General features: G+C 32.0%; 1 protein-coding gene across 1 annotated transcript; it reads right to left on the bottom strand.

Moving 5' to 3' along the window:
• Positions 1-18,203: 18,203 nt before the first annotated feature.
• LOC136988163 (hairy/enhancer-of-split related with YRPW motif protein-like) lies at positions 18,204-20,452 on the bottom strand. Its single transcript, XM_067285992.1, has 5 exons — positions 20,298-20,452; positions 20,079-20,136; positions 19,916-19,999; positions 19,763-19,835; positions 18,204-19,173 (listed from the first exon to the last, which is right to left on the bottom strand). Exons 1-5 carry the CDS (start codon positions 20,366-20,368, stop codon positions 18,842-18,844), a joined length of 618 nt encoding a protein of 205 aa, XP_067142093.1. The 5' UTR covers positions 20,369-20,452; the 3' UTR covers positions 18,204-18,841.
• Positions 20,453-21,206: the final 754 nt, after the last annotated feature.

Raw genomic sequence — 21,206 nt, forward strand, 5'->3', positions numbered from 1 at the left:
AATATAAAAATTAATTTTTTAAAATAAAATCTCATAACAGCCGGGAAAGATACGCAACTCGTTCCTAGAGTTTTTCATTTTTGCACTGTCTAATTTTTTTGGCTCAAATAAGCTAATTTTTGTGGCATTGTAAAAAATTGTCAGGAATGAAAAATTTCATCTATATCACGAGATTTAACATAAAAAATCTCTTATCGCATGTGAATGTTTTTGTCTAAAATCCTACTGAAGTCAGTAATTTAGGTTAAAAGTTGGTTTTTGATTAGTTATATGATTTCTACAGGCAGCACTTTTCACCATTCTTCTGTATTTAACAAATGAAAATAAAATGTAAATTTGCATGTAAACATTTAGTTCTACTTCTAGGTGTGTTTTATTTGGGTTACAAGTAGTTTGTGGTGCGAGTTAAAGAAAAAAAAGTTTAAAACCCGATTTGCTTATTAACGATAAAATTTATCTCCTATTTTTAATTTTAAAGCTTTTCACATAGGAGTGAGTGATACTTACGCGAAGCTTTCGAATAAATCAAAAACCTTAATAAATAAATAAAAGCAGAAATGCTTCGTTGAATTAAACTTTAAGCAATAAACTTAGTACATTTCTTCTTTTTTAAAACTCTTTCCGCCCTGTGAACACTAAGAGGGTCTCTTTTAGCAAGCCCATTATGGATTCGTCCATGCCCGCAATGAGACGGCCGGGTGATGAGGGATGGGGCCAGATATATCCTGAAAGACCACCCCCGAAAAATTCTCTGAGATTTTTCGACCCGTCCGGATTCGATCCCAGGTTCACCAGAGCGACAGGTTGCCATCTTGACCTCTCTGCCATCCAGTCGTCAACACGTTCTTTTACGCTTAAGATGGCGACTTCCGTCCTGACATGCATATACTGGCTTTACTGGATTCTCGGACTGCCGCTCCAGTTTTATAGCCACATGGTTCGAACCATGTATATACAGAATATAATTTTTTATATATTTTTATTCATTAAATACAGAAGAATGGTGAAAAGTTGTGCTGACTATGGTTGCTCAAACAGAGCAGATTCCACTCGCACACCAGGCGTTACATTTCATAGGTATTGTTTTAATTCACTATTTTTTACTTGTAACCTAATTTTATTACGGGAGTTGCAATATCCGTCCATCCAAACTTCAATTCCGTGCTTGTGAATTCATAAAAGGCCCCGTCTTTATATTTTTTACACTAGATTTCCGAAAAGAAACTTGCTGCCGAATGGGAGAACGCTATTTCTAGGGACAAGGGCTGGAAACCTATATCACACCAAATTCTGTGTTCAGAACGTTTTGAAGCGTGTTTTGACAGAACAGGTCAGACTAGAGATTGAGAGATGGTTCAATAAGAACCATCTTTAAAGTTTTTCCGAAGTAGGTAAAAGCAATTTGGTAAATGCAAAAAAGAAAAAAAAGTAAACTCTGCACCTAATAACTTTAAATGTTTTTAGTAATTATAATAAAATTTCGGTTGTTATGTAATAATTTTGTCAATAAATACATTTTACTATCAAAATTTATGAAGCCATACTATAATCTAGATATTTAAGTTTCAGTTTTTTGTTACAATAGTGTACTGCATCTGTTCCGCGTCTAAATGAGATTTCATCGAGATTGAGGGAGTAGAAATTAAGATTGAAGGTTTTCCCAGAAGTGTGAAATACACGTATAAAACATATTTAAAATGCTGCTGCACTGCCTGTGATAAATTAACCTAATCGAATGTTTTCTTTGTCATTTTTGTTATTCTTTATCTTTGCCTTTTCTTTTCCAACGCCAGAATCAAAAGCAATACAAACTTTCTTCCCCTCGCAATATGGCGGTTTGTTCTACGGTAAAGTCACTCATGCTTCAAGTCTGTCGCTAGTAGCAATAGAGCGCCATGTTGATCACTCTCTTTCTAAATACAGACACTCAAGAACCCTCTGAACCCTACAGTCCTCGAACAAATCCTCATATTTTTCTTAATAACTATTATACCTATTACAAAACTAAAATATGGTCTCACGTTTCATTTTGAGTCGAATTACTATATAAACATTTTTCATTGGGATTAATACAAATTCTGCTATTAAACAGTAGGACTAAATCCTAAATCTGAACTGTATTAAACTATATTTAAGAGAATTAGTTTTTGTGTTTAAATATCACTTTTTATAAAAGTATGTTTTAACAAAACAATTTACAATGATTACTCCATTGTAATTTACACCAATTGCATTTGCTAAATGCCAATTGATACCAAACGCGGAAACACGTTGTCAGCGACTTAACCATTTACAGCAGGCATGTCAAAGATACGGCCCGAGGGCAATGACTAGCCTGCGAGACAATTAGGTGCGGCCCGCGACATCAATTCAATAATGTTATTTGTTTATTTTTTATTATCTTGATACCATAGAAAATGCGATATTTTGTACTTGTTTAATTACAAAATATCGCATTTAAACAATACTTAACAAACAAAATTCTTGAACTCTGTTATTATGTTGGGTTTAGTTAGTTATACTCAATTGACACCGGTGGCTGTGTACTGTGGGACCAGAGTCAAGGCATAGTAACCAAAACAAGACAAAAATTAAATAAATGTGTCAGTGTTTGTGTCTGTATTCAGGAATTTCCTAACAATATGACATGTTTATTATTACTATTATTGCTGTTGTTGTTGTTTTTATTTTTATTTATTCTTATTACATAGAGATATTTATTTTATTTGATATATTTTTGTGTTTAATTTTTGTTTACATTTTGTTTTCTGTATTTTATCTTTTGAATTTAAAATTAAAGTCCGTATTTGCAAGATCATTTATTGCATAATTCGCACTATTTTGCATATAAAATGAGTGTTTTCGACTTATTAAGTAAATTACAGTTTATGCTTGTATTTGGAGTCTTGCGATCCTTATTTTCCGATTAGTTTACAGACCTGCGTCAGGCCTGTAAATTGGCCGAAAATGTTTGTTCTGTAATTAAAGTTATTGCTGGAAAAATACGAATAATGTTTTTTTTTTTTTTTTTTTTTTTTGTCAAATCGCGGGTTATTAAAAGGAAGTTTTTGAATTGGCTCCTTCTGGGCTTCATTTTTGAAAATTTTTGGCTACAAAAGCTCAAAACATTTGGCCCGCTGCCATATTCGAGACAAAAAATTGGCACTTAAAAAATTTGAGTTTGACACCCCTGATTTACAGGAAGTGCACTCGAGCGGATTCGAACTTCTACGTCCATTGACAGTAATTGTCAAAGCTTGCGGACGTGCGCATTTGAGATGATTCATATCCATATATAAATAATAATGAGAAGGCTCTTAAAAATAAACAAATTCTCCAGAAAATTGATTTCTGAGATACTTTAAGCTTAACTTTATTGGTTCTACTAAATAAATAAAAAGGAATATATAATAGAATTGAAGCAAACTGACCATTTATACTGTATTCTCGAGAAATTTTCATTGCTTTTAAAGTAGTGATGTAACGAATAGTATATTCGGCCTCAACCGAATACCGAATATTCGGCTAGGAGCGTGGCCGAACGGCCGAATATTCGGCCAAACTATTCGGCTTGATTAACGCACGTACGAAAATTGGCGCGCAAACCGCATTATGGCAAAGATCGCGCACCGTGCTCTCTATTGGCCCGCTGTCACTACGATTTTTTCTTTCATTAGTTCTAAATTATTTAAATTAATTAATTAAATTATAATTATTAAAGTTAATATGAGATGGAGCCTAACGTCTACCTCTAGTGCCAAATTGGTTTATAATTTATGTAATAACCGTAAATAGCCCGATATGATTCGGCAGTTGTTGGTATTTAGATGTAAGTTATAACTTATAAGTTATTTTATTTGCAATCGATCATTTTAACTCTTTAATTAAACACTAAAATTTTGTTTTTACTACGTATTTCTAGACTGAATAGTACCCTGAAGATATACTTTAGTGGTGAGATAATATGGTCTAGTTTCTCCCCATTTGCGGAACAGTTCAAATATATTATTGGGGAGTTTCTATTTGTGAAGTTTTGTGATATTTTGTTGCTATTGTTTTTGTCAATATTTTTAAAATTAACATGATTTCAAATGTTATCTTTTGTATATAATGAAAAATGCTCATTCATTGCTTTATATATAAAATAAATTATATATTAGTTACTCATCTTCTAGAAATAGATAAATAATTCTTTCATTAAATACGATAAGTTTCAATAAAACGTTTCGTAACTCATTTTAAAATATCGTATAAATATTAAAATATACGCGAATACGAATATAACATAATTAACTAAACAATAACATTAATGCCCAATACATTCTAACCTACACGCCATCAATGCCATAAGATAAAGAGGCTAGATAAAGGCTATAATATTAGTTAATTACGAAATAATTTAATACTAGAGTTAGATGCTATTTCTTATTAACTTTAATAATTATAATTTAATGTTCAGCATTAATAAAAGTTACCAAAATGATTAATTTACTGTGTTTTTGTTATTTCTTACTCCTGTTTTCAGGTATTCGGTATTCGGCCGAATAGTGATTAAATATTCGGTATTCGGCCGAATAGTGATTTAAATATTCGGTATTCGGCCGAATAGCGAAAAATAGGCCGAATAGGCCGAATACCGGGTAGTAACCGAATATTCGTTACATCACTATTTTAAAGTAATTTACTAATTGCCCGAGTATTCGTAGGCATCGCTCACTTAATTCCTTTTCATAGTAATAAATAATCAATTTCAAATTTTGATATAAACGTATGTTTCTATTAAACAGTTTGTCAATCGTGCAACTGCTCGTCAATCGTGCCATATTTTAAAATGTACACGTCATATTATACATGTCAAGCAATGTTTTAAGCCGATTGCTTTGTTAGCAGCCGAAAAACTTCGCGTTTTTGATTCTCTGCGATAAGTCGCGCGTATATAAACGTGAGTCGCTAGATGCTAGCGCGATCGTTTACACGAAGCAGAGTAGAACATTTTAGTAGGAAGCGATAATTTTGCGCGACAGATGTCGGCTACTTACTCTTCGTGTAAACGGGGCTTTTCCGATCTTTGGAAAAGCCCTGTTGGACATTTGGAAAATTCTTATCTGAGACTTATCTATATATATAATCGAGATGGGTTGATAATAATAATAATAAACGCAGAGCCCAAACGGTTAGAAGTTGAAAGTTGAAATTTAGTACACAGTTAAAGTACGTCACGAGAACGTACACTAAGGATTTTTCGAAATTCCCCCCCACGGGGGAGAGGGACAGGATTAAGGCTTACCCTGAAGAACTTGGCTTCTACTGTGCTATTTTAGATGCGGTTTTTTGCGTTTTTGATTGCGTTTTAACAGGGTACGTACACTAAGAAGGGATTTTTCGAAATTCCTCCCGCCGGGGGAGAGGTTGTTAACACTTCCCACCGCGAGGGAAGTGTTAACAACCTCTCCAACACTTCCATTCTTAACAATGGAAGTGTTAAGAATGGAAATGTTAAGAATGGAAGTGGTAACAATGGAAGTCTTAAGAGAAAGCGGCGTGCAAGATTTACAGGCGCAGATGCGGTTTTTTGCGTTTTTGAGGAAAATCGAACATATTTTTAGACCCATCTAAAAATTCTTTAATTAGTCTGGAAACAGGGGGACCTAATTCTTGCATTCTGTGAAAACGGGTAAGATTGGCTATAATGTAATAATCTTGATCTTCGCTATCGTTACTTTTTGCCCGAGCAACGCCGGGCTTATCTGCCAGTTATTAATACAATAAGCAAAACTGAAATTCTGGAATATTCAATCATTAATCGTATCATGTAACACGAATTATTCTAGAATATTTATAAATTCTGCGAAAAGAAACGCAAAATTATTACCAACATTTATTATTTATTTTTGTAACAAAATTGGAGTATCTGCTAAAATAATTGTATCGCTCGCATACATCAATACTAGCTGACCCGGCCACGCGTTGTTGTGGCTCAAAATGTATCTATTATAAATGTATAACACTTCCCCCGTGGGGGGAATTTCAAAAAATCCCTTCTTAGTGTGCATTCTCTTGACGTACCCTATTAAAACGCAATCAAAAACGCATCTAAAATAGTATAATAGAAGCCGAGTTCTTCACAGTAAGCCTTAATCCCGTCACTTTTCCCGCTGGGGAATATCGAAAAATCCCTTTTTAGTGTATATTCTGTTGACGTAACGTATTAAAACGCAATTAAAAACGCAAAAAACCGCATGTAAAATAGTATAATAGAAGCCGAGTTCTTCACGGTAAGCCTTAATCCCGTCCATCTCCCCCCACTGGGGGGAATTTCGACATGTATATTATATAAAAACACGTGCGTATTCGAATGCAACGTTGTGTCAAAATTTCAAAGGAATCGGTAGGAACAAATGAACGTTATATTTTATTTATATAGATAGATAGAAAATGATCTGCTTCAGTCCATTCTCACAGAAAAGCATAATGCCTCACAGAAAAGCAAACTTAGGTCGTCGGAAGTTAGCGCCATCTGTTGGACATAAAAGCCTTAATCCATATATAAATATATTTTTGAAAGGGGGAAAATGGTGTAGGGGTATGAAAAATAGATAGTAGCCGATTCTCAGACCTACTGAATATGCATATAAAATTTGGTAAAAATCGGTAAAGCCGTTTCGGAGGAGTAAGGTAAATAACATTGTGACACGAGAATTTTATATATAAGATATGAATCGCTTTATCATGAGAGAGATAATCCTGATAGATCAATGTAAAAATTTCAATTAAAACGAGCAATTATTTATTGTGACATCGTCACAATGCCGGAGCCGGAGCCGGAACTGGAACTTTTAATCATATTTTTAATTTATTTAATTTAAAATATATGCTCTCCGCCTCAAATTAGTAGTGGCTTGCCCTGTACATTATACTTTTCCTCTTGCAATTGAGTCGTGTCGGTCATCTATCTAACACCTTTCAGGGCAAACTTTTTTAATTGAAATAACTGACGTCCGGTTTGCATCGGAACTCCTTATATAGTTCATCGGGGCCTCCTGCTTCAAGGTTTCCATATCTTTCATCTATCTAACTCTGTTCTCGAGATTAAGGAAACACAGACGGACGAACGGACGACAGTGGAAATTTATAGGTCTATAATTTTTTTTAAATTGCAGCACAATAAATTAATAGCTTATAGCGGCGCTACTGTTACAGCAGCACGTCGAAAAGCAGAGTTTATACAGTGGAGTTGCGGATTTATCAGAACGGGAAATGAATTCAAAGCGAATGAGTGCATTAGTCCTGACATGTTGCAATCGGTCGTTGCAAACTCGATTTACATTGATAGATTACACCGATAGATTAAACTAGATTACACTGTTGCCGAATAAAGGCAGCTTGAGGATTTTATTACCTTATAGGAGATTCGTAACTTCACATATAATACGCAGGGCGCTTTTTGAGCCTGTTTTTGGATAAAAGTTGCGTTTTATATGCCGTAAAACGCGGTAAATTTAAAATATTCTGGTATAATCTGATCTATACCAAGTTGTTAATTAAATTTAAATTTAGCTACTATATTTTTTAACTCCAAAAACAATCCAAATCTAAGATTTCATAACAAGGTGTAAATACTTAACGTGTGTAACTACTCGAATGGCGGCCCACTTAAACTCGTATCCGTAGTCCGTATTTGCAAGATCATTTATTGCATAATTCGCATTATTTTGCATATAAAATGAGTGTTTTCGACATATAATAACCAAACAGTTTTTGCGTTCAAATCCTGTTTAATTCTTATATTAAAATACGTTAAAATTATGCATATGTAGGATTGCGAGATTTTTTTCGGGAAAAGTAACTCAAGAACGTAACTCAAGAACGTCTGATTTCCATCTTAAAATCTGAAGACCAGAAACAATAAAGTTTCTTAAGGAACAGATTTATATTACTTAAATATATCAAAATAAGAAAACTTTCAGACCCTATTAAAGTCAGCAATTTCTTCCAGCAAAAACTTATACAAAAACAATGTTACTAGCTACATTATGAGAAATAAAGGTAAAAGTCTTCACTTTTATCACTAAAATAATATAATTTAAACATTTAAATTCGTTATGGATAGGGAAGATATAAAAGCTATAAAAAAGGGTATCGTACATTACGCAAGGAGCTTCAAACTATGCTTCAACGTTGGACCAGCGCTCCCACAAGGTGGTCGCACTCGGCCTTGGAAACAAAGAATGGGGTTTTGGTCAATATACGACAAAGTTGCATGGGTCAATGGACAAATATCGTTCATTAGTTTCTTTTTTATTTGCAGAATAAGCTAGAAGTCACAAATTTTCTGTTGTTTGGGCCCCCTTTGGATCAGGAAAAGGGCAACCGAACCGAAAAGGTGGCACTTGTCCCAATATATGGGCGCCCCTTAGGGCAATGTTAGACTTATATGATTGGCAGAATATAGATCACGTGTCGTAGATGAATCTTTGATTCTGACTGGCTATGAATGACATTTTTGATGCTTACTCCTTTATATGTATGTATAGATGTTAAAAACTAGTGGTAATATTTTTAAACAAAATACAGTAGAGTCGTTAATCCGAACCCCGGTAATCCGAATCGCCGGTTATCCGAACGATTTTCAGTCGGACTGTATCGTGCTGAATCGAACGTTTTTGATACTAGATTTACTTCTAAAGTATAATTTTTATGTTTTTATATTCTTCAATATATTTATTTTGTTGACAAAATAAAGAAATAATTTTTAACGATACAATAGCCTCGATTATTATTATAAATTTTCGTTAGGCTTAAAATCAACGAAAATTCAACACGAAGCGACACGCAACGGAGAAAAATTTGAACATCGGACAGGTTAATGTATTTTTTCGAACATAATCGGTTATCCGAACAAATCACTAATCCGAACAACCCCAGTCCCCAATTGATTCGGATTAACGACTCTCTACTGTATTGTATTTTTTACTGGAGATTTTAATCATAATTCAACAAAATAACATTTTTTAAGTTGTTGTTATTACTTAAATTTTATATCCTAGTATAATTGAAAATCATCGGACTTCCTGCTTAACCTCCTGTTTGAGTGCCGGAAAACTCGAGCAAGAGTCCTTATCATTTTTTTTCAGTTAACAGAAGTTTATTTGTGCCTTATTCGGAAAATACATGCAATAAGTTATCAATACTTGTTTACTGCAAACACAGAATGACCAGAAAATGGCTCCAGTTAATTATTTGTCTTTATTTCTTATAGGCCTATCTAAGTCTTTTATGTTCTCCGTCATATAGGCGACATTTAGTGGCAGTTTATTTGGCTAATTTTGTTTGACAGTTTGTTTGGCTAATCTATTTGGCATAATGGATGATAGTTGAAAAGGAATTCTTAAAATATAAGTACTTTTCTCCCGGATACTGAATACAAGATTAAAATGTAGGATATGTTCGGAAAAAGAGTACATCTAGTCATCCTAAACATAACATCTTAATTGGGTAATATAACTTCTTATCACTTTATTCACCATTTTAAAGACAGAATCTTTACTAAATTGGAATTTTAATAATGTCAAGCAAGTCTTACCCCTATTTGGCGATATTATTTTGCCTTAGGCCGTCTTTATTGTAGTATATACAAGTATACGAATATTAAAATGATAAAATCGTAAGACAAAATTCAAATCACATAACAATTTTTAAAAATGATAACAGAACTATTGACATTTATTTCTTTGGTAAAGTTTAAAAATATCTTAAACTGAAATTACGAAGTGGCGATGCTGATATATAAAAATAAGTTTTGTTTACGTATAGTCTATTTTTAAAATAAATAATACATTTAATTAGGACAGTGAATTGACAAATAAAACTGGAAGTTATGATTGACCATTAATATAACAGGCTACGATATTAACAATTACGTTTTACAAATATTAACAAATTTATTAATCAAAGATCACTAAATTTCCATGATGGAAGTGAGAAGATTACACTAATCAAATATTTTCGAATGGAAATACTCGTGTCCTCTTGTACTCCTCCGTAAATTTATAACTTAATAGCAAGATTTGGATTTTCTTATTGGTGATGAAACATCTGCTTTTGCGCCTTTTACTAACAAATGTATTTTCAGAATATTTCATCGTTGAAAAAGAAGTCAGTTTTTTGAATAATTAGCAAATTCGGGTTACGTATGTGGGGATTTAATTTTCCGTAGACAAATGCTTTACCGTTCCAGAAGGGAAGAGACAGGAGGAAGATTTCTTTCCTACTAAAATGGAATCTAATTTAACAAACTCAAGTTTATAATTCAAATTTGTATCTGGTCGCGATAGAACCAAACAGATTTTGCGTTCAAATCCTATTGAATTCTTGTATTAAAATACGTTAAAATTATGCATCTGTAGGATTGCGAGATTTCTTTCGGGAAAATAGGAAGATTTTTCTACAACAGATCAAACATTTTATTACGTTATATAGAACAGTGATGGCAAACCTTTTTGAGCCCGCGTGCCATATAGTAAGCATACTTAGCTTTAAAGATTTTTATGCGTGCCAAAGTTTTAGACTTCGAGTAACGATATTTAACGAAATTAAATGAATATGCTTTAATTAGAATAAACGTAAAAAAGCTGATTGAAAAAAGGATGAAAAGATGATAAACCAAAAGGTTGATTGAAAAAGACAGATGATAAATCGAAATCGTGTGATACGTTACATGCCAGATAATTTCTCCTTACGTGCCACTTTGGGCACGCGTGCCATAGGTTCGCCACCCCTAGTATAGAACATTGTTTACATTAACTTACATGCTTTTGTAATTTACTCCTGACATTCCTTTTGTAATTTAGTTGCTCTTAATAATTTTTCATTTTGTTTTGCAAATTGGTAAAATTACTTACAAATGAAAGTGAAATTGTGTACAATTTGTAGTTCTTCTTTGATCAGCTCTGATGGATCCTGTTTCTAACATCTGTCCATTTATTCTTCATTACTGAAAAACCCTTTTTATAAAGGTATTAAAACTGGAATATTTAGTAAAAACTCTATGACTTTACTTATGTTTGGAACACTTTCCTTAGAAACTTTAGAAAAAAATACAGCCGCTTATGAACAACAAAGCCTTCATAATTAAAACTCTAAGAAAACACTCCTACACTCACAAAATTCCTCACACAGTTCAAGGTTAACAAATTCTTGCAATTTTAAATTAATATATCAACAGCATTTTCAAAGGTAGAATATTCTAGTTGTAATTACAATATTCTAGAAGTTTTAAAATAAAGTCTTTTGATGTGTAAGAATACGAGAGGGAAAAAAGGGAGATCGTCTTACTGGCAAAAGTTAAACGTAAGCCGTAAAATGTACAAAACAAAATGTAAGCTTACGGGATAATGTTATGCATCGAGAGAGGAGATTTCTTGTTTAATTATACATTTAAATATATATATTATGTTTCCTAAACTGTTGATGTTCAATTTTTTTCAAAAACACGTCTTTTTATACATTGTTTTAAACTAAAGTAAATTCTATTATCAGCTAATACATTGTAAGCAATCTACCTTATAAAAATATTAACTTTATCAACATCATTTCTTCTTCTTTAAAGTATTCATAGATTTCATATTCAAATTCTTCCTCGTTATTTACTTCATCTCCAACTAAGATCTCAATAACTTCTTCACTTTTAGATTTTTCAATAAGATTTCTTCGAAAACACTTAAATGTAGTTCACTTTCAGTGGTAACATCTTCAAAAATACTTATTTGATAAACAAATTTTTGTTCATCGTTATTGATTATATCTCTGCTCATCATGCTTAATTGCAATTCTTCATTACTTAATTGTTCCTTTATCGAATCGGCTCGCATTTGAAGATTAAAATTCAGTATCGAGAATGTTTTTCGATTTCAAATCCATTCTTTCTGCTTGTATTTGATTCATTCCTTTCAGCTGGAGAAGCCACACTTTCCGTAATTGCGATTAAGAAATTTGATTACGTTAAAATGTATGATTATAAAGATAATAAAATTTATTACCTAATATCCGGCATTTATGGCCACATAGTGTCAATATCGTAGCAAGTTACTAGTAATCGCCCCACGTTTCTTTGGTTATTTAGGACCCTTCTTTTTTATGGTCGGTTTTTTCTTCGTTTTAGTATCCGAGATTAGTTTTTGGATTTCTTCAATTTCTTGTAGAATTTTTTACATCTGTTAGTTTCTAGAAAGTCATTCAAGTTAAAACTTTGTTTGTTAGAACTGCAGCTTTTAATGATATGAAGATTTGTGTGATTTTTCCAGTTATAAAAAGTGAAAAAGTCTAATTCGGAATTATTAACAGGCAGAAAATCTTGTTGAATGAAGAATTATCCACGTATAAACGCATAATTTACATCTTACAAACATTGTTATTTAACAATGTTTGTAAGATGTAGATAACAATGTTTAGGACTATTATTTAGCAATATTGCGATTTCTTATGATGTAAATAGAAAATAAATCTGTAAATATTCAAACACTACAATATATTTGATTTTTCATGCGATATTTACTAAAAAAAATTCGATCTTCTTTAAAAGACTGGTATGAAATTAGATAGAATGCATGATAAAGAATGGAAAATTCAATTAACAGATGGGAAATTCAGCATTATAGAATCGAATCCATTAAACATTTGTCAATTCCAAATATCAAGAAGATAAATCATACTTTATTAGATAATAAGTGTTATAATTAAAAAGATATTAACGTATTTATTGATTAATAAGATGATACATTAAGATATATAATTCGTTCATTAAAAAAAAAGTTATCGTGGCAACTACAACAAATGAATCGAAAAATCAAATGACATTATTACATTATAAATATAAATATCACACGTAATGCATAATATGCTTTACACATGATGTTTATGTGTTTATTTAAGAAATATGCTAAGAAATTAAATTTATGTATTATCCACAAGAAATTTGTATGTTAAGAAATTAATCATCATTATGCAAACATTAAACAAACAAATGATGTGTACTATGCTAATATGTGCATGATATGCTTTGCATAATATAAACGCGTTAACATGATGTTTAAAATGTATTATCATATTTTAAAGAATGTAATAGTATGCTTTACACATATTTATAATGTGCTTACACTGCTGAATTCAAGCTCCGAATGAGACGGTTGGAAATTTTTTTTTTTTTTTTGTGTGTGTGTGTGTTAGTTAGAATATAAAACTAATTAGGTTTAAATTAATTAAATATTAATTATTTTAAACCATTTTATTTTTAATTTAATAAATCATTTAGAAAATTCTGGAAAAAAAGATCGATCCGAACGGGTTGATAGTCTGGATATTTAGCCAAAAAAATAATCCGGCAGTTTAAAACTATTTGGATTTTTTATTATTTAAACGTCTACTAGGACAGATCGTATTATTAGGACTTATTATACCGGTGATTTGAATTTTTGTTTTATTGTTCTGTTTAAGTGTCGATTCAGTTTTCCTAAAATGTAGAATATCCCTCTGTGAGAAACAAAAATTCCAATAATGTCTATGATAGATGTTAACGGAATGACATCGGAATTCCAAGGCGGCCGAATCCACAGAAAGTCACGAATTTTGCAATTCTAACCGAAGATTGCCAAAGTGGTCATAACATTCTATTTGATTGGCTGTTGGGTTTCACATGATTTCTAATTCAAATTTTTTTATTCGCACGCTTGTTAATATGATAAAATCGAATGAAAAGTTAATGATAGCATGCAAATTTTCAAGGCACAAATACATTTTAAGTGAAATAATTTAATATTTATTTGTTATGTCATAAAAATTTTAACTTCTATTTGTCTAAAACATAGTCGTTTGAAAGTGTACTAGGGGGATGAAGAGAATATTTAGTTTTTACTTTTATTTCTAGTGTCCAAATTTTTGCTGTAACGAATAATCTTTTAGTTATTCTCTTGGTGTAGTGACAGAATGGTTTTATATGTGAACAACGGCAGAAGGACATTGTTAATTTAAAAAAAAAAAAACAATATACTGAATTTTACCAACTATTTAATTGTTAAACTACTGTTTAGGTCCAACTTCACTGATCAATCTTCGAAAATGCTTGGTTTGCTTTACGAATTTTTAAAGATTTTTTTCTAAACATTTAGAAGCAGATTTAGCCTTTATTAAAGCACATCTTTTCTATTACAAAATTACATTAAAAAGCTATGGGCTGTGGAATTAAAACCAGGCTTTAAAACAGGCAAGAACAGATTACTATGTGGCAACGTGGCCAGACATGTGATAAAACGTGGCATTGTTTGCCAACAAAGAATCTTCGTGCTCTTAAAAACAAAAATAAAAAATGTCTCTTCTGGCAGTATAATTCAAGGCATGAATCATGGTTATTCACCGAATGGTTTCATAAATGCTTCATTCCTGAAATGAAGAAATATTTGGAGTAAGAAGAATTACCATTTAAGGTTTTATTGATAACAGATAATGCACTTGGAAGCTCAGCATCAAAGATGAAAATGTTCAAATACTATTTTTATCATCAAACACGATCTCATTGCATTAGCCATTCGACCAGGGTGTCATTAGATGTGTCAAAGCCTCATATATTCCACAGATATTCGATATGATTTGAGCATTGATTGAAGCCGCTTCTGATGTTGGACTGTTGGAAATCATTGCTAATGCATTGAAAGAAGTTCCAGGGTGATTTTATAGGATTTTAATGAATGTCATCTTCACCAAGTGCCTGTGTCACACGTAGCAGTTACCAACCTACACCAGAAATTCAGGAGACTGCATAGATCTATGATAAGAAACGTTCAGGACTGTGCAATCACCTCGGAACTTTTCTCCCCTGCCAGCAGGATGGTTTTGATGCGTTATTCCTGTGTTAGGAGCATTGTGATGTCTGTTCTTCAACTCGTAACAACAAAAGAAACACATTAATAACTGTAACCGTTCGAGATAGGTCAATAAATCTTTCAGCAATCAATTCCTCCTGAAATTCTGACTTTAAATGATGTGTCACATGACCCTTTTCCCATTTAAAATTTCGGAATTGCATTCAATATGACCGCTATCAGAATGGCGGCCGTGTGTGTAACACACATCAATCTGTTTTCCTGTTGGTCTAATGTGTTCCTGATACGAGCAAATTATTATTTTTGGGTTCATTCTATATTCTGTAGCAGGAGTGTTAAGTGACTTTATTTACCACCTTGTAGAATACGATCCTATCTATGATGGAACGCAGCATTAAAGTTATCCGTGTAATTACAGAATCTTTATTAATTTAATCTGGTACTAATTAGCTTTTGTTGTCAATCTAAAATCCATATTGTAATAGGTATTATTCTAAATATTATAACAAAACTATACACTAAATTAAACGTAAAACATTCTTTAAAATACAAATTAAAGTAATTTTAATGGAATTTTCTACCGAAAAAATAGATCAGAATGTCATTAGATTAAAAACATGCCGCCAAACGAAGGCCGTTCTTTGTCTTTTGTAACAGTATTTTGCAGACCTCTCAACCTGGAATTTTAAAAAGAGCTCATATCATAGCCAGAAAAGCTGACATTTACCCAAAAAAGGGCTGACAGCCAAAATTTTAATCGAAATATAGTGGTTTTGATCATTTTGAATGCATTCTTTAGTGTAAGGTGTGCAGAAATGATAAAATAAATTTTTAATCATATTTTTAATTAATTAGATTTAATTTAAAATATATGCTCTTCACATCAAATCAGTAGTGTCTTGCCCCTGTACACCATACTTTTCCTGTTAGCAATAGAGTCTCACCGGTCATCTGTCTAACATGTTACAGGGAAAAATTTTTGAATTGAAATAACGTGATTTTCGGTGCAAACTGGAAGTTCGTATATAGTTAATCGGGGGTTTCCTACCACTAAGCTTTTCATATCTGGTCTCGACTTTCATCTATCTAACTCCGTCCTCGAGATTAAGGAAGGATAGACAGCGAACGACAGTGTGAATTTATTAATCCACAATTTTTTTCAAGTTTAAGCTAAATAATTGTAAGAAAACGGAAATTAGAATTATCGGTGAAATAAGCGGACAAATGCCAAACACAGCGAACACACGGACATAACCCGGACTGTCCGCACAATTAACGAACGGTTGAGAGCTCTTATTTTGTTGTACAGAATTGCTTAAATTATATATTCAATAGCCACTTCCGCATAGAAAATTAAAGAAATTTCAGTTAAATCGATACTTTCCATGAAATTGTGAAATGTCCTGCATGAATGTCAAGATAATGCTTTTGATAGGAAAGTATAACAAGTTTCTTTGTGGTCATTCCTCCAATGACTAAATGTTTTTATTACGTTTCATTTTTTAGAATAAATATTTAATGTTTTGATAAATTAATATATTATTATCAAATATCATTCCTATTCCTATGTTTCTGTTATTGTTATATGTTGCAATAAGACAATCTTTGTATATAAAATTAGCAAGAAACTTGTACTACAGTCAAATCTATAAGAACTGTCACCTCTAAATAGCGGTCATTTTTCCGTGAACTTTGTTTTTTTTTTTTTTTTTTTTTTTAAATGCATATAAAATAACCTGACAAAGGCTATCTCTGAACATCGGCCATCTTTTATACTCCTGCAGTAGCTTTTCTTTAGAGGTTTGACTGTATCTGATAGAAATTTTAGTATTTAAATTTAACAAGAATAGATATACGAATAATTAATAGATTTTTTTCTAATATTTTCATTCAATAATAATAATTTCTATTATATTTAATTTGAGAAATTATTCTTTTGAATTATCCCGATTATAATGTTTACGGAAAGACACATAAACAAGCGCAATAAAATAAAATTAAAAAATTATTTCTTATTTAAAAGTTCTTATTTCTTAAATAATCTATCAAATTATTTGTTTAATACTAATTTCAAAACTTCTATTGTTTTATACGAAGCAATGACCGATAGATATAGTTTACAATGTTTGAATTAATGATAATTAATTCATAAACAGTTTATTTTATAAATTACATTAAATTTGCTGCCACTCCTTTAATTCATAATCTTTGAACATTTCAAAGTAAAATATCATTCAAATGGTTTCAAATTCTAATATGGTGTTGTATTGTTCTACGTTGGTTTGCAGATTTAAAATGGCTCCAAGAAATAATTTAAAGGAGAAAATAATAATTTTGATTTGACTATGCTTAATTTTGGCGAATTTGGTTATTTTATTACAATTTATATAATAATCTTCTCATCGGGCCAGCCTTTTCTCTTCCCCTATAGGCTTATATAAGTGCAGCGTATACAATAGGCCTATATAGGCCTAATACAGAAAATGCGTCTAATTATTTAAAATAGTTAATTTTCTAATTTATCATGTTCTTAAAACCGTAATAATGATGTTACCATGGTTATTAATTTTAATTAATTATTGGACTAGGTAATACTATACACGTAATAATGACGAAAAGAGTATTACGTAGGTTAGAGTCACCCAGAAGATAGCCGATCTACACAATAGCCGCGTGGCTAGCAAGCGTGGGAACGGCTGAAGTCTCGGTGTCACACCACGTCACCTGACTCCTCCACATGCCTATTGCTCGCAAACAATAGACTGTTGATAAATAGTAGATATTTACAAAAAATAACTTTTTTCCCACGATTATCATTTTATATACATTTTTGTTTACCGAAATTTAATTATACAGTAAAACCTGTCCAAAACGGAAACCTGCCTAAACCGAAAAAATTCGGAGCGATGTTATAAAAAGCCTGTTGAAAATAGAAACGTGTCAAGTCGGAAAAAATATATGGCATAGTAAAAACCTGTGTAAACCGGAATCGCATTGTGCCGAATATTTTTTCCGACTTGGAAGTTTTTGTTTTGCACAGGTTTTTTTTTTTTTTTTTAACGTAGAAAATCGCTCCGTTTCGAAGGTTTTTCCTGTTTAGGACAGGTTTTACTTTTCGGTTTTTACACGGATTTTACTGTAAAATATAGGTAATTAGAGAAATGACACGCGAAAGAAGCACAGTTAAAATTTAAATGAATAATTATATCAGTAAATCTTCGAACAGGTAGTATTCTCCACGATTCTGTATTTATTTATTATTACTTTTAAAACCATTTCTTGTGAATTTTAAACCATATAATGAGATAAAGGCATGATTTATGACTAGATTAAAAAATATTTTTTTTTATTAACAGTTGTATTTAACAATTTTTTTCGAATGCATGTAAACAGTACATTCTGTGCATGACAGTATAGCGTACAATTATTTTTATATATAAATATATATTTATATTTAAACGTATAGTAGAAAAAATAGAAAACATTTTATGTACAAAATGATATACTATTAATAATATTAGGAAAAGGCATCGTTGGTATCTTAACAATGTTTTTTTCTTATGTGACTAGAAAAATATTCTTTCCTGACTAGAGAAAAATAAAGATACAAGTTCTTTATTGCTAATTAAGTTTCGGAGTGGTGTTTTCAATAGGCTAATTCTGCTCCCCACGGTCTATAAGGTTTCACAGCAGGAGGTGTATTTTGCGAAGGTGTAGTGGGGCCGTAATTTCCTGCGGAAGAGAATCCGTGTCCGGAAAAATACTGATTAGGTGGCATCTGAGAAAGTGGTGTCATCATCGTCGAGCTTCCCCCTGCCAAACTGGATGTAGACATAGTTGTTTGGAGCTGAGACGAAGAGACGCGAGGCATGGAGTGGTGCCCGTGGTGCATATTTTCTTCCATTGGTAACTGTACTGGACGGGATTCGGAACAGTAAGGAGAACTGACGGATATGGGTGGCGGCGCTTCAGATGTTAGCATGGGAGCCGGTGCCGACGAGGGATGCAACTGAGATGTCATAGATGGTGGCGGGATACTGAGACGGAGCTGGTGGAGGGATGGTGCCGAATGTGGAGGGAGAATTCCAAGGATTATGCGCGGATGCGGATTTTAATGCCAGTTCTCTTTGGGCGGCGTAGCATTGTAAGTGGCTCATCAAGCGTAAACGGAGTGGATCCTGTAAATCCATTCCTTCGATGGCTACCAAATAACGAGCTACTTCGGAAGCACATTCTCGGAAACCAATGTTGTGATAATCCATAGCAAATTTATGAGGATCGAAAGTCAAAGCATCGAAACCTAGATACAAAGGTAAATTATTATTAATATATATATATATAGAAGATTTAATTATTATACATTAAAAGTCAATTATTAATAAGTTTTCTACGGTGTTTTGTTATAATTGTTCTTTTATAATTAAATTAAACAATAACACGTGTTGAGGTATAAAGAAAGAATTGTGTACACTTAAATTAGAAATGTGTGGATAATTTCTGTAATATTAAGATTATAATAATTAATTTATAAGCCCCAATTCATATTAATATAACTGTAGAGTTAATTTTTTTCTTTTATTTCCTTTGATAAATTTAATGTTTATTATTGAACGTTTTTATTCGGAATTTAAAGTATTAATTTAAGAATATTTATTCGTCAAAATATATTTAAAAATCATTATTCAAACAAGTAAAAGAAATTAGAATTTTTAACTAAAAACGTCCCTTTTTTTAAAAGAACAACCTCTAATAAAAATGCATGGAAATGAATGATTTAGATGATTTAGCGAAAATTCCAGATTTTTAGAATTTTGAATCAAATATTAAATAAAATAAATCTGAATTCGATAGCAATCTTAAAAATTGTACTTTTAGAAATAAATCTCTACCTTTAGCATGCAGCATTTTTAAGTGATCCACGGTCATTTGAAGGATTTCCGCTTTTTCTAACTTGGCAGAACCCTAAAAACGGTTCTCTTTTAAATATATAATATATAAAAGAATGTCGAATGTAAAATCTAGCAGTTAAAATATTAAATTACCTGTTTTTCAAATGCTGCAGGGACTAACCTTCTCAATTCTGATAAAGAATTATTAATTCTGTCTCGTCTTCTCTTTTCGATAATCTGCAAAAACAAAATTTTAAACGGGATTACACGAGAAAAAATTTCATTAAAAAAGATAAAAGGAAAATAAGATCATTACCCCGCGCCTTCTTTTCCTGTTTAATAATTGACAGCTTTCGTTACTTTGAGTCGGAGTTCTAAAGAAAAGACAAAGAACTTTTTAGAAACGGGGGAAAATTTATCAAATGGGACAAACGAGAGAACATCTCTGGAAAGACATTCAATTAAAGACAAGAACACGGCATGCTCTAACGACGTATCCAATCAGAGATGTTCTTATTCCAGACACGTGACCTACCCTTTTGGTGAATCTTCCGCAAAAACGTCGTCACAGTCCGACTCCATATCGCTGACAGTTCTTTTCATCATATCCAAGCCACCAGGTCCACGTGACGGAAGTCCGAAACACACGACCGACCGTCTCCCGACTGACGACACACCAACTCACGCGCCACCGTCTAAACCACCTAGCGTCCATGTGATTGGTCGATGGTCACGTGGCAAACGTGCGCTTCTTTTTCCAACCCCGTTTCTTTCTATTAGCAATTAGTTATTGTCTTTTTGTATTGTCGTAGAGAATTTCCAATAATTCATCGATCGGGACGTTACTCACACTTAAAACAACAATTAAAACGTCTATATTTAGTTTTACTCGTCTTATTAATTTAAATACGAAGAATTAAATGCTATCGATAGAAACGTATTGACGTATGACAATGCTTAATTTCTATATTAGTTTCCTGTCAGGCACGCGTGAATTGCAGTGAAAGCATTACGTCCTCATAAAGTATGGCGCCAGAGCAAAAGCAAAAAACAAAATGAAAATAAATATATTATAAAACATCGATAATTAATCTCATTATATACTTGTTTCGCTATAAATAACACAGAATTTAAGCTAAATTTCTAATGAGTTTTATAATTTATGTTAATGACACTCAATTATTATCAATATATTATGATAATTCATGCTAATTACGTTATGTGTGTCAATATTTTATTACGCTGTGCAGAATATATAGCTTTAACCTAACATAATTTAATAACGCCTTATCAATTTCTAATTTAAATAGACAAATGAAATTAACATAGTGAGATGTTAATTAATTATTTAAACGTCATTATGATGCAGATAAGATAGATAAGTGCATCCTTCCTTATTTATTTTTGTATGGAGCATGGGAATTTTTATTTATTTATTCATAAA

This window comes from Centruroides vittatus, unplaced genomic scaffold (genome assembly GCF_030686945.1).
Source record: "Centruroides vittatus isolate TY-2023 unplaced genomic scaffold, ASM3068694v2 scaffold_324, whole genome shotgun sequence".
Taxonomy (NCBI): Eukaryota; Metazoa; Arthropoda; class Arachnida; order Scorpiones; family Buthidae; genus Centruroides; species Centruroides vittatus.

Excerpts from the sequence above, each read along its gene's own strand:
- LOC136988163 (XM_067285992.1), bottom strand. The coding sequence starts at position 20,368 with ATGATGAAAAGAACTGTCAGCGATATGGAGTCGGACTGTGACGACGTT. Across the intron at positions 19,836-19,915 it reads CTGCAGCATTTGAAAAACAG|GGTTCTGCCAAGTTAGAAAA; the intron begins GTAATTTAATAT and ends AACCGTTTTTAG. Across the intron at positions 19,174-19,762 it reads AAAAATGCTGCATGCTAAAG|GTTTCGATGCTTTGACTTTC; the intron begins GTAGAGATTTAT and ends CTTTGTATCTAG.